General features: G+C 27.5%; 1 protein-coding gene across 1 annotated transcript; it reads left to right on the forward strand.

Annotated features, from left to right (window-relative positions):
• The first annotated feature begins 12,805 nt into the window (after positions 1 to 12,805).
• Positions 12,806 to 14,512, forward strand: LOC101212185 (hypothetical protein). Its single transcript, XM_004151433.3, has 2 exons — positions 12,806 to 12,893; positions 13,138 to 14,512. The coding sequence occupies exons 1-2, from the start codon at positions 12,852 to 12,854 to the stop codon at positions 14,164 to 14,166; spliced, it is 1,071 nt and encodes a 356-aa protein (XP_004151481.3). The 5' UTR covers positions 12,806 to 12,851; the 3' UTR covers positions 14,167 to 14,512.
• Positions 14,513 to 15,260: the final 748 nt, after the last annotated feature.

The following is a 15,260-nucleotide window of genomic DNA, read 5'->3' on the forward strand; positions in this document are numbered from 1 at the left end:
AAAGTTTTTATAAATTCTCATAAATACTAGTTAATTATATTTTTTTCATAAATTCTCATAAATTACCATTTGTTTTCCATAAATTCTCATTATTACCATTTTTCTCATCAATATTTTTATTGGTTTTATTCTCAATCATTCTCTCATAAATTTTTATAAAAGTGATAAAATAAAAATATTTACATATAGGTGATTCCAAATTTGTTTAGATAGTCATTTTTAATTTCAATTGAAAAATTAAACGTTTACATGGTTAGTATTTATTTTGTTGAATTTATATTTTGTTTTAATTATAGATTTTATTTATATTATAATACTACCATTCTTACATTTTGTAGATCGAGACAAAAAGAACGAGGCAAATTGTCACAGAGGTATTGTACTTAATATTTTCTTTATGTTTTAATAATTTTTACAATATATATATATAATTTTTATAGTTTTGTTGGATTGGATTAATATAAAAAAAGAAGAATCATGGTCAATTTGAGGAGAAGGTAAAACCATTCTTCAATTTGTGAATTTCCATCTATAATGTTAGGATAAGAAAATGATTTAGAAACATATTATTAACATATTTATGGTTTCATTTTGATATTAAAATTATGTTATGCATGTTACTACAATATTATGTTAGTAATGAATCTATGATTTTATTGTTACGATATTAAGTTATAAGAATTGTACTACTAAATCTATTATATTTATTATTTTGAACACGTATATTAAAAAACATACGTAGTCATGTTAAGTCAAGTTTAAAAATTAGATCTATATAATTATAAAAAAATTCTAAAGAACAAATTTTTAAAATTGAAGATAAATTAAATCTTTATAATGGAAATAAAGATTTGTATATACTATTATATATTGAATGTATTATTATCATATTATGTTTTAAACAGTATAAATATTTAAATATTTTTTTTGGAATAATATATATATTTGTTTTACCATGAAAAATTTATTAAGGGCTTTTGCAAAAAAAAATACTATATGCGAGAAGAGTTTGGTGTCTTAGTTAGTCCACGAGAAAGGATTAAGTGCCAAAACTTTTTGTAATATGTGTTACTTTGAAATTAAGGTGTTGCGCGAGAATAAAGATTTGGCGAAAAGAAGTAAGGAAATTTTTAAAATTTTCTATCAAAGTGTTCTAATGGGATGCTTGGAGAAACTAAGTTAAACATGATTAATTTAAACCTTAAGCTTACATGTGTGCCACTAAGAGCAGGAGTTGGCAAACAAACAAGAGTTTGAGAATGACTAAGTTTGTTAAGGAGTAGTATAAATAAAGGTTGAGGACAAACCATTAGTATTATTATTACTCTGAATTCAAGAGAAAAGCATAAAAATAGTGAGTATAAACATAAACTCAGTACTAGTCCCGCTAGGTGTCTGTTAACTTTCTATTAGGGTTTCATGAGGAAATACCCTAAAACTATTGTTCTCCCGAACACATGCTATCTAATGATCCCATAGGGACACATCTGGGTTGTCGATGAACCCGAAGGAACACTGTAGAGAATCGGGCTGTAAGTAACCCCGTTGGATCACTCATAAAACATATCATGACAGACTGACAGTCTTGTCAAACTAGCAAAGTCATAAAAATGTGGCGATTCTGAGGGACACACATATAGGTACAACTCTAGTACACAAAGTTAACAAAGCACTCATCCATAGCATGTAACATATCATAATATAGCATCAATCATAGCGTCCTTATCATGTGATTAACATGTAATGCATCATAACATATCAGTCATAACATATCAGTCATAACATATCAATCATAATATATCAGTCACAACATCTCAGTCACAACATATCAGTCATAACATATCAGTCATTTATATTTGACATCTATATCAGTCACACTATGCAACTTAGCTACATCAATGCATAATGAAAAATACATTCAAGCTCTTAATTATATTTGCGAAGGTCTAGTAGTAGAATCTCTTACCTTAAGATTAGCTTAAATGCTCGTTGACAGTCAGAACTCAAATAACTCAATTCTAAACATAGAGACAAAATTAAATTAATAATTTTGTGAACTAATATCAACCAAAAATTTATTTAAGGTTTCCAAACCAATTCAACCTTGATTGGGGAGAAATTCACAACTCAAATCCTCCAATTAAATTGAGCCAACCCTTCAAGTAAAATAATCCAACTTAAATCCAATATTAACTTATTTAGAACAAAAAAATTACCACTTGATATTAAAACCAAAAGCAACACAAAAACTCACTAATTAAAGATTGCTAAAAAGTAAGTGGTGTTGGTTTTTTGGCCTTTAATCTCTAATTAATTAATGTTTTGATGATAACAAATCAGATGTTTTTATTGACAATTTTATTGTTTTGAATAGTCCATAACTTCTTGAAACAATGATTCTGACGCCTCTTAAATCACCCAAATCGAAGTTCAAACGAAAAAAATATTGCTAAAAGAAGCCTAACGAAAAAATACCCGAGATGGTAACGTGACGACCAAGTATTCAATTTGAACAAAGTAAAGAAAATCACAACAATGAATGAGTAACAAATGTGACTTTTGGTTTTGTTTTATTGACTTTTATAAGGAAAATGAATTTAAAAAGAAAATGACTTTAATATTATTATTTATCTTTGTGTCTATCGGCTAGTTTTTTTTAAAAAAAGATGGTGAAGTTGCTTTATTGAGTTTTAAACAAAGTATTTTGAAAGATATATCATTATATTATTATTTATGTTGTGTCTAACTACTAATTGAGTTTAAATTTGATGGACCCAAAATGATTTTGAATTTATTTTTTCCTTCTTTTTAAATACTTTATTTTTTTTCAAATTTTCAATGTCATTATTAAACTTTACAATTCTAAAAAAGTGAAAAAGCTAAAATTGTTATTCTCTCTGAAGCTTTTAACTTTTATTCTTTTCATCTTGGCCTTGAAGAATTCTTATTATATTGTGACAAAGATTAATGATTGAGAGCTTCAAATTGTATACTCACTCCTTTAAATAGTTTTCTTTTGTGTGATTTAAAACTTCAAGCAAGTAATGGTTCAACTCTAATCCGTGGAAAGAGTCAAAAGAAGATTTTCAATTAAAATCCGAAGAGGTGCTTAAGAAAAGGTAGATGTAGATTAAGTTTAAGTTGTTGGAGTTTGATTGCATTCTCTTATCATCTCGTTATTTAACATATTTTAGAAAGATTTTTTTTTAATTTAAAAATTATCTAATTAATTTAATTTAGATTTATTTATGAAAATGTTTAATTAAACCATATTCAACACGTCTAGGGTTGCCATACCTATCTGACTTTAAGCAAACAGGGCTCGGGTATGGGGCTTAGCTTGAACGAGGGTTGTGAAATACGCACTACTCGAACGGAAACTAGACTTGAAAAATGGATCAGACTAAGGGAACCTCACGCGAACAACCTAGATTCGTCGGAGACTTCACGTGGCTTGGTCAGATCAGAGAAAAACGTTGCAGACGAGGAAGGAGCTCCAGCACGGACTGGATGGAGAACACTCTACAATGTTTGGCTTGCTCAAATCGTGAATGGAGATTGAAGAACCTTCACGCAGCGTGAACGATAGTCAGACATCAGCTCTTGCAGTGGCGAGGACATGGTAGATGGAGATGGTGAAGCGACGCTGGACGAAAGCACCCGGAGGGTTGGTGGTGAACGAAAAAATGGGCGGGGGCTAGGGTTTGACGAGGGAGAAGATGAAAAAGTAAGGTTGAAGATGATGAATAGTAAAACGCACGCTTCATGATGAGACCTATATAATAATAATAATAATAATGGGAATTTTTTAAATAATTATATTATGACTATACATAATTATTTTCATTTCAAAAATCTATTTGAGTATATATATTTATATATATTATTATTCTTAATTCATTCAAATCCACCCTTATTTTAATTAACCAATATCATTTAACCATCATCAAAAACACCAAAATTTCTAATTTCAATAACTAATTAAATATTCTTCCAATAAATATTTAATTAATTCTAATTTTCACATTAATTTAAACTAAGATAATTAAGCTTTAAAATTTTCTTAATTTTTAGGACGTTACATAATTTATATGTTTTCCAGTTTCTTTATAAAGTATTTACTAATTTGAAATGTTGATTTCAATTCAAATATTTCTATAAGAAATGTATATAAAAAGCTTATATGTTTTATGTGTTTCAAAGCATGATTTGTTATGAAATGGTGTTCAAACCATTAGTTACTTCCTGTAAATGAGCTAATTATTATGCGCACATAATGAGTCAAGGCAACAATGTGGTGAAAGGGGCTACATGGTTACGAGAAGTTGTCTAATACGTTGAAATGTGTATATTAAGCTTAGTAAATTACTAAGCTTAATATACACATTTCAACGTATTAGACAACTTCTTATAACCTGAGCAACAAGGTTGAATATGTATTTTCTCGGATGCTGTTATTGGAGTAGTCTAAAAGTGAAGTTATGAGACCTAGCGTAGAGAATGATTCTGAATCCTTGGTGAAATGAATGTTTGGTAACTAATGTGTGTGTTTATGTGAGATGAAGCACTTATGCAAATTGTTGATTGTATGAACCGATATATATTTCGTTTTAAGATGAAATGATGTTTACAAAAGGGCATTTCATGAAAAGGATTTCTAAAAAATCTCACTAATTCTTGTAGACTTACAATTTGTTTTAGATCTTATCTTCCAAGAAGCACATTAAGGCCAAGTAAAGAAGTTAATAGGCTTGCTAGGTGAGAAGAACAACCATGCGTTCTAGTTAAAGATTTTAGCTTTGTACTTGTGTAAACTACAAAATGTTGTAATCTTATGATTTAAGATTAATAAATGATTTATTTCATTATTTTATGTGTTAAGTTATTTATATCGTCTAAAGTATGATTCCAAAACTCAGTTTAAGAGACTAGGTGATTAAGTAGAGCTTAAGAACCTTAAAATCAAGTGCCTTTGACATCTAACTGTGTCAAGAATACTCAAGTCACGTTGCGTCTCGCTTGATGAGCAATGTTCTGTACGGAGCGGGGTGTGACAAGTTGTATAGTCTATCCGTTATTAGTAACAATAAAGCCTATCACTAAAAGAGCCCGAGAATCTATTAACTGTAAATCTAATTTTAATTTTGGAAAATTGTATAGGATAACATTTTGAGAATGTGATATAGAAATTATAACACATTGTTTTAGAATTTTGAAAATATAGGAAAATTTTTATTTCTCCATCTTAAATTTGTTATTATTCATAAACTACCATTCAATAACTTATTTATATTCCTCTGTTTAATGCCTACTCATTATTTATTTATTATCACACTTTTTAAGACCCTAATTATTTGTTTATTTTTATACTAGAAAAATTATTTATTTTTTCTATCTTAATCTTAATTTTAAAATATCAATAGTACAATAATTGCAATATGAAATATAATATATATAATGGTTGTTGATTAGAGTAATTTACCTTCATTTTTCTTTTTTACTTTTATGTGTATTTTGAGTTAAATCTAATTCTAAATAATTTTGTTTTATTTTTTACATTAACTTTTTTGTTTTACTTTGTCTCAGTTTCATATATCAGTGTTGTGATATACTTATATTATATGTATTAGTTGATTAATATACTTACTACGTGATTTTCGTTTTTTTCAAATTTTATGTCGTTCATTAAAGTATTATTAAGTATATGAATGATGTAACTCAATGTATCATTATCAAGTATATCAACAATATATTCTTAAAGCATATCAGTAAAGTGAATCATTATCAAGTATATGAATCAAGTTTATAAGTGTATATAAATAGTATATCAAGTATTTAAGTAGGACTTCAAGCATATCAAGTGCATTTAATCAATCAATTGTATAAGTGAAGAATACTAAATGTATTTGCAGTGTATCATGTGTATTAAACATATATTAGTAATGTTTCGGGTGTGTATCAAAAGATACTGAGTGTATCAAAGAGTATTATTAATTAGGTGTATCATACGTGTATAAGGTGTATCAAATGTATATTAATAACGAAAGCATTTGTGACATTTTATTTCTTGATGTATGGGCTGAACTTCGATTTTATCATTTTCACAAATAATAAAATGTGTGTATTATAAACTTAATTATTATAACTTATTTTGTCATTTTTGGTGCAACTATTGTAGAAACTTATACCTAATTCTCACAAAAACATTATAGCTTATTAAATGAATTGATATGCTCTAAATAGTTGAATAATTTATTCGATTATTTAGCTGGTAAGATTTAGTAAAAGATATGGGCTTCCATTATTATATCTAGTGAAAAGATATATGGCCTTCGATTATTGGAATATGACAAATCACGTCATTTCTTCTTTTAGGTACTAAATAAAGTGAAACAAAACAATTTAGCACAATCATGCTTTCCTTTAATAATGCAAATTAAACTTTTAAAATTTATTTTTAATTTTTAGCAATTATTTTTAATGAATAGTTATATCCTAATTTTTTTAAAGAAAAATTATTTTAAACAATAAAACATGATGAAAATATTTACAAATATAGGAAAATCTTGTTATCTTGTTCTACCATCAAAATCTGGAAAGCGGTGACCTTTTGAATTCTTCAATAAAAAAATCAATTTACCATCTAGTATCTAATTAAAATTAAAAAAAGAATGATAATCTTATTTGGCAGCCTAGTCATCCACACGTAGAAGTCACCTCATTTATTCCATTAGAGAGTTAATGAAATTTTCCTAAATATGCCATGAGAAGTTTAACAGACGTTTTAAAAGTTTAGAGGCCAAAATAGAATGAGTTACGAAGTGTGTAGGATCAAAATAAGGCAAAAAAGAAAAAAAAATCAAATATCAAATTGGTTAAGAATTTATTAGACAACATTGATGAATTTAGTATTTAAAAATAGAAATAAAAATAACTTTAAAGACGTATTAGACCCAAGTTGGGATAAAGTATAAAATATAAAATTATATAAAATTGGAAAATCATTATCACATACTTTTCAATTAAATCTATCATAAACTTTAGATTAAAAATTTTAAAACAATTTGTCTTCTTCCAATTGACAGTTAAGAAAAGATGATGGGTGAGTGTATAGACTTTAATAAAATCAAAAAGAGAAAATGTTAACATTACCAAATGGGGACGCCTAAAGGCAATAATTTTTTGCACTATTCATCTAACAGTAACCATCACAACCAACACATGACAATTAATAGCAAAATTGGTATTATAATATCAATGTTGAAATCAGACGCTCCATTTTTTTCCACACACCACATCATATATTATTCAAGTGTATGTGTGTGGTAAGAAACTAAAATTTCACATTTTAATTATGTTACTATTAAGTTACAACATTCAATCAAATGATTGTAGTAGCACTACTATAACAAAAACAGGCTCTCATGACGTTTTTAAACTGTCAAGACTCACTATTCTTGACGATTTTAAAATCGTCCTTGAAGCCAGTGTCAAGAAAGCAAAAGTTCTTGACGGTTGATAAAAACGTCAAGAATATTGAATGTTGACAGCTTAAAACCGTCAAGAGTATAAGTGTTCATGACATTTAATAACCGTCAAAAAATTGATTGTTTATAACATTGAAAAGCCGTCAAGGATGCACTTGTTTATGACATTTTAAAACCGTCAAGTATGTTATGAATTTTTTTTAAAAAAATGAAATTTATTTATATTTCTGTTCCTGTAATTCAATGATTCTATTTTAACACAAAACTAGTACACGTATAAATAAAAACTTTCGTATATAACAATAACATAGATAACATTTTTACAAAAAAACTAAGTACACGAAATCTAATGAATTTTTCCAAAGGAATAAATACAAGTAAAATATAAACTAAATATTGGTAATATATTTTTACGAAGAAACTAAATACAATGTATTGTCGTTGATAACTAAATTACAACAAGTCTTGTCACGAATCAAACATCAATCACTTGCTTGGTAGTTTCATCACTATAGTAAATCAATCAGATATTAGTGCAAAACCTTGGTAATCTGAAATGTGTAGATGTTCCACTTCCACACCATCAGTGTCCTCCATTTCATCTTCTTCACCGCCAAAATCAGCATCTCCTTCAAGTTCATTTCAATAAACTACATATAGTACCAATATAACCATGTGGTCAAAATCATTCTAAACCTCCACAATAAAAAAAAAAAATCCGTGCTCCATCGATAATTACGTGTGTTCTTACTGCAACATCATACTCTGCTAATGCATACATTATTACATATTATTTAAGTTATCATGTGAATAGAAGTATTTGTTTACTATTTCTTAAGGTGAAAAGAATATCCCACAAATTCAATTACATGTATAGCCTTTTCTGCCATCCAAATGTTGTCTTTCATTTTTTTTTAAATAGCAAAATATTAAATCGAAGCTTACAAGAATAGCAAAAAAAAGTTTATAATAATAGAGTCAATGTCATTATATTTTTTAAATAGTAAAAATAGCAATTTAAAAAACTTATAATCATTTTATAGTCCTTTAATAACCTTTTGATAACCGTCTAATATCACTGATTGCTTGTCATAATTGTCATATTCGCAATATTAAAAAAAGAGGTGTCATGATCTGTTTTTTTCTAAATGTTTTTATTTTTCAATATTAAAACTATTTACAAAATATAGCAAAATCTGTCAAACTCTCTTCGTCCATTTGAAAATCTTGTTATACTTTTGTAAATAGTTTCATTTTTTTTTATGGTATTCATAACAATTTCTCTAATACATATATTAGTATTCGACCACCCATTTTAATAATAATAATTGGTTCCTAAACAAATACATTAATTTTAAATGAGATAATGAATGCGACATGATAACATGTAACTCTTTTAACTCTTTTTACCATTTTGCTATATTTATAAATAAATCGATTATTTTACTGTAGGCTTGGTTATAGTAAACGTATATTTTAAAACATTTTGGTACTTAACATGTAAATTATCACAATTAAAATATTATAAATTTCAAACTAGAAACATTTAATATGTTCATCTGCCTAAATCCACACTTTTGTCAAATTCTATCAATATTTTGTTAAATGTAAAAATCTGAATGATATATTACTATATTAAATGGTTGTTTCAAATACACTAAAAAAAATATCAATATATATTTCTAAATATCTATATAAAAAATATTACTATACATAGATGATAAGTACATATAGATTTCTATTAGAGCATTGATAAATGTTTGTGAATGTTCACCTATAGATAAAACTCTTTTATATTTGTAAACATTTTAAACGGTAAAACCATAAAATATGTATAATTAATTAATTAAACTATCTTTATATATAATATTATTTTAACTTTATAACCACATGTTTACTTTGTAAATAATATTTTTTTAAACTCTACAACCACGTGTTTTATTTAAGTAAAGAAAATTATCTTCAACCCTAATTTCATATAATTTAACAAATAATTTTATTTTTACTTTTGCAGAGGATAAATATACTTTAATTATGTATAGGTCAAAAAGCTCCTGGATATAAAAAATTTAAATAATTAAGCAATTGGAAACATTTTCCTTATCGTAAATTTCAACTTGGATAGATTTTTATAGGAAAAAAAAAAAAAGAGAAGGGTTTAGTTGTTCGTTGTTAAACATTGGTTAATATTTTCTAGAAATTAATATTTTCACCATGAACCATCAAATATTTGTTTAATAAAAAGAATGATTGGAAGAAAATTGGGATGACATATATATTAAAAATATTTTATTTACTCTTGAACAATAATAAATTAGTAAAAGTTTGAATATATTGCATTTATTAGTTTTATAAAACAAATACAATTTTAATCAACCATATTTAACCCATAAATTAAAATTTGGACACAATTAATCCAGATTATCCGATCCTGAAAATTTATATGGATAGGTACTATATAATTAATAAACACACTTAAAAAATATAAAAAAATATTGATAGCTTCATATGGATGGACATTTTATAATTAATAAACACACTAACAAATGTTTAAAAAATATTAATAGCTTTGTATGGATGCATACTATATAATTAATAAACACTAAAAAGTAATTAAAAAATATTAATAGCTCATTAAATAATTTAATACGTCTATGAATTTTCATGTTCAAATCGATTCGTGTTAAGTTTAGTATCTAAATTATCTCATAAATCTTTCTCAATATAAGCTATAAGACAATCACATAGATTGAAAAATATTAAAAATAAAAAGATTAAGTAGAATTTGAACTTATGGGTGAATTGATATGATACGTATATTCTAAAAGATAACAAAAAAAAATCTAGTAGCATTTGTTTTTAAAATTAAATAAAATAAATATATACCTAAGTAATGTAAATATAAATTTAAAAATTACATAAAAAGTAAAGAAAAAAATAATACATTTTTTTATGAAATATTGTAGAGAGATTGAAAACTTAGTTTAAAATCTATTTCATAAAACTCATTGCAAAATCCAAAACTTAAAACCATGAATTAGTAGTTGTGAAGTAATTCTACTCTATTTAAAATAAAATATTATTTAATATAGATTGTAATTCAACATTTCAACACTAATATTGAAATACAAAATTTGGGTGGTGTAGGTTATATATATTTTATTGAAGCATATATTTAATGAATAATTTATGTTTGACGATGATAGACTCAACAATTTCTTCAAAATCACTAACCAAACAACCCTTCAAATGGCATATTTATGAATGGTGTAACGCAACCTATGTCACCTAATTTGGAAAGTGGGATCCATTTTATTACCTTAATTTGCGCTATTGTTTACGGGTGTTATGTATTCCTCTTGACAAGTAGGCCCTCAGTTGAAAAACTCTCAAATAAGCTAATGTAATCCGAATGGAGTCGAATGCTTTGATCAATCAAATGGTCTTTAATTTTGCATGGAATCCACATCCATACGTTTTCCTCAAAAGTTTGTTTGAAATTCCAAACGTTGCCTTCACATGTCATTTTGTACCTATCAAGGTAATTGATATCAGTTATTGTTCATATATTATTTAGGGTTATTGATCTATCGGTAATGCAACCAAAAACCATACCAATACATATATGTATTTCATTATGCATTCCTTAATATATTCTTATTTTTCATGCATTTAATATGTTTTCAATACTATTACGTGAGAGGTTTGTTTAGTGAGCTTGACTATACTCAAACAAACTCCTCACAAGGTCATGAAAAAAAAGGCATCCATTTTCATCAAACCCTAGTTCAGAAGTTTTGAACATAAAAATCGGACGTGTTCATGGTATGATACCAAATGAAAATGTAGGATAATAACTGAGATGTACTTATTGAAGGTTAAACGATTAGTTAGTAAGCCCTACTGATGATGCGATCGAACTGTTGAACAAGAAGATGGAGAAGAAGATGTAGAGTTCCAAATATGTTTTTAAAAAATCATGTGAAAATGGTGGAACGAGCCGAAAATTTGAATTATGATGGAGGGTATTTTTGTAATCTAGCTTTGTCATTTCAATTAAGTACAAATCATGAGTACTAAACAACCTCAGTATAAGTATTGAATTATCTTTGTGAATTCCATATGTAAATATTGATAATTACAATCAAATAACAAGTACTATTAAGGTCCTTTTCCATTAAATCCATCAATGCAAACCAAATCCAATTACATCAAATTTCATTACCATGTTCTAAAGTTTATCCATACGCGTAGGAGCATATTTATTTGAAGCCTATCTCCTCAAATTTAAACTTATATTTAATCTATAATAGTAACTTTCTTTTTTCAAAGAAAAGGGTATTTCATTGTGCATTCCAATTTAAATAAATGAAGTATGAATATTACAAAATAACTTTGATTTTGGAACGTCAAGTAGTAGCATCGAGGATTGTTTATAAAGACGACAAAGAGGAAAAAAAAAAAAAATGGAGTATTGATATGTGACTCAGTGCAGGCCATACTGCCATTATCCAATGGAAGGAGATATTTTATTTCAAACTTTTTTTTTTTCTTTTTACTTGGATGTCAAACACTTATATTATTTTTCAAAAACAATTAATATATATTGTTCGTCTCAACTTTTAAAAGGTTTAGCCATCCCTGCATTTGTTGAATCTAAAATAACTTATCTTTCCATCTATACACTTACATTTTTGCATCTCTACATTCTGTCGTAAATACAGAGATTAAATTTCCAAGCATCACACATTTAGGGTTTGGCTCAAAGGATTCGAAAGTAAGAGTAGAAAAATAAAATGTTGTTACCTTCACTCCTTATTTGGTTCAAATAGTGTGTGGATCTTTAACTCGCAAAACATTCATTTTATACATTATTATTTTTTTACATTGTGGATCTCAAGAGTTCGAAACTGTTGAGACTTCGTACTTCAATTATTTTCTCATATAAAAGTACTATACACTCTGTTCGTCTTGAATTTGACATTTGACACTTTGAATCATAACCAAAATATGGTGCTTCATTGTCCTCTTTAAGTTATTTATGGTACTAACTCTAGGATTTTAAAAGAATGTGTTATATAAACTCTTTAACCCTAGAGACGTTTCTTTGATCGGTAATATGATATTATTTTCTCTAAAATAATTTGATTTATCCCCGGTCTATGATTTAACTAATGCAATATCAGTAAACCACATAAAGTTATGTGTCAATCATCAATCGTTTTCACAAAATTTATGGATATGCTACTGTGATAGGCTACTGTGCTAGCTTATGTCTATATATCTGGTAGTAGGACTTCATAGATTTTTCAAGGAACTGAGCAAAGGAGAAACTTGATTTTCAGCGTGAAGTGATTCCAAAATATGAAGGGCCTTATCTTCATCAATGTCTTCCTGCTTGCGTTGGTAATTAGCCATTCCATTTATGTGTATTATCCATTTGATAACAACTTTGTTATAATTCTGAAGAGATATATAGCATTCATTATCAAGACCACTAACCATTTGCATGTGACTGATTTAAATCGATATATTGAATTATTATTGCGCATTATTAATCAAATTTTAGTGTACTAAAACAAGAACATCTAATTGGAATGCTCACAATTCCTTTATTTTTTTCTCTTTGCTCCTTTTGTGGTGAATTTAGTTTGCAGGTACCATAGAATCAAGGCATGAGCCAGGAGATCACCATTGGAGAAATTTGATGAAGGATAAAATGGATGATTGTACTGAAACTTTAAAGGTTGAAGATGGAAAGCTTTTTATTGAGCCTCGGCCACAAGCCACATTTCATGGTGATGTCCAAACGAAAATTCTTTCCAAAGACTTAGAACAACGACCAAGTGTCTCATTTCGTCCAGATGACACCAGAACAAAGCTTTTTGTCGAACATATAGAACTATCACCGAGTATCAAATTTTATCCTCATGAAATCAAAGCAAAGTTAGATAAAGATACAGATGTTCCACCAAGAACCTTAATTTATCTCAATGATATCAAATCCAATTTTTTTGTCAAAGATATAGAACGACAACTAAGAGCAAGATTTTATCGTGATGATAACAAAAGAAAGTTGGCCAAGGATATAGAACCACGACCAAATGTTTCATTTTATCCAGATGACACCAAAACAAAGCTCTTCGCTGAAGATTTAGAACCACGACCAAATGTCTCATTTTATCCCGATGACGAAACCAAAACAAAGCTCTTCGCTGAAGATGTAGAACCACGACCAAATCTCTCATTTTATCCCGATGACGAAACCAAAACAAAACTTTTTGCTGAAGATGTAGAACCACGGCCAAATGTCTCATTTTATCCCGATGATGACACTAAAACAAAGCTTTTTGTTGAAGATGTAGAACCACGACCAAATGTTTCATTCTATCCTGATGACGAAACCAAAACAAAACTTTTTGCTGAAGATGTAGAACCACGACCAAATTCCTTCTTTTATCCTGATGATGACATTAAAACAAAGCTTTTGGTTCAAGAAATAGAGCCTCGACCAAATGTTTCATTTTATCCAGACGATGACACCAAAACAAAGCTTCTTGCTGAAGATATTGAACCACGACCAAATGTCTCATTTTATCCCGACAATCTAAAAGCCAAAGAGCAGCTCTCGGCTCATTCTCACCATGGGGAAGCTGGTTTGCAGGTGGCACAAGCTTAAGTTTATTCAATATGAAAAACAGCCCAAGTAAAGAATGAGAAGCAATAATAATGAAGAACAATATTAATATGGTGATGAGAAGATTGATGGAGCCTTTATAAATCGTTCAGGGTATGTTTCAACATGCTAATGGTTGGTCTAATTTACTTTTCTATTGCATATGGGGTGTGTGATCTTGTTAAAAAAAATAAGTTGTGTACTGTTTACGAACTACAATACTTGTGAGGAAGCTATCTGTTTAAATTTTCGTTTCCAAATCAAATGTGTGGGACATTTTAATTTAATGGGTTTAAAAATGTGTGATATTATATATAATGAAAGGGTGTATATATATTTGATTGTGATATATATTGTTTACTTGATATTATATGGGTGCCCTCTTTAGGAAATTTTAGAACACTTTCTTATTTTGGGTGATTCTAAATTTTTGAAGGAACAAACCCTTTCTCATACATTTATGTCCATATCTCTATTCACATAGTGGTATACCATTGTGGAGGGTCATCCTTATACAAAAATTATACTCGTTTTCTTTTTAGGTAAAATTTGTGTCTTCAATCCTTCATGCACCAAAAAGCTTCAAATATAACCTAAAATATTTACAAAATATATCAATTTTAAGTATCGATAGATATTGATAAACTCCGATCCGTCCATGTCTATTAGTTTATAGATAGACATTGATATCAATGTATACATAAATTCCTATTAGTCTTTATCACTAATAGAAATAGAAATTTTATTGTATTCTATGAATATTTTTAGTAGTTTTTTTTATTTACAATTTATCTGATTGCAATAAAGATATCTTAAGGAAAAGTGTTTTAAATAATACAATTGTTAAAAATATTTATAAATATAGTAAAATTAGATATAGACTGTGATGAACTCAAATAAACATCTACCAGTGTTCATCACTAATTAAATTGATGGATACGTAAGTTTATCGTAGTTTATCATAAATAAAAAGTAAAATTTTGCTTGAAAACATTTCTTATTTTCAACTAATTTAAATCACTTTTGGACCAACTTTCTAACCAAACTTACAGTGTGTTTGAACAACTTGTGAGAAAATTAATTTAAAACAAAATCAT

Source organism: Cucumis sativus, chromosome 7 (assembly GCF_000004075.3).
Source record: "Cucumis sativus cultivar 9930 chromosome 7, Cucumber_9930_V3, whole genome shotgun sequence".
Classification (NCBI taxonomy): Eukaryota; Viridiplantae; Streptophyta; class Magnoliopsida; order Cucurbitales; family Cucurbitaceae; genus Cucumis; species Cucumis sativus.

What these genes read in the sequence shown, in the direction of transcription:
- LOC101212185 (XM_004151433.3), top strand. Translation starts at nt 12,852, where the DNA reads ATGAAGGGCCTTATCTTCATCAATGTCTTCCTGCTTGCGTTG. An exon ending in ATGTCTTCCTGCTTGCGTTG is followed by an intron (nt 12,894 to 13,137) that starts GTAATTAGCCAT and finishes TGGTGAATTTAG; the next exon opens with TTTGCAGGTACCATAGAATC.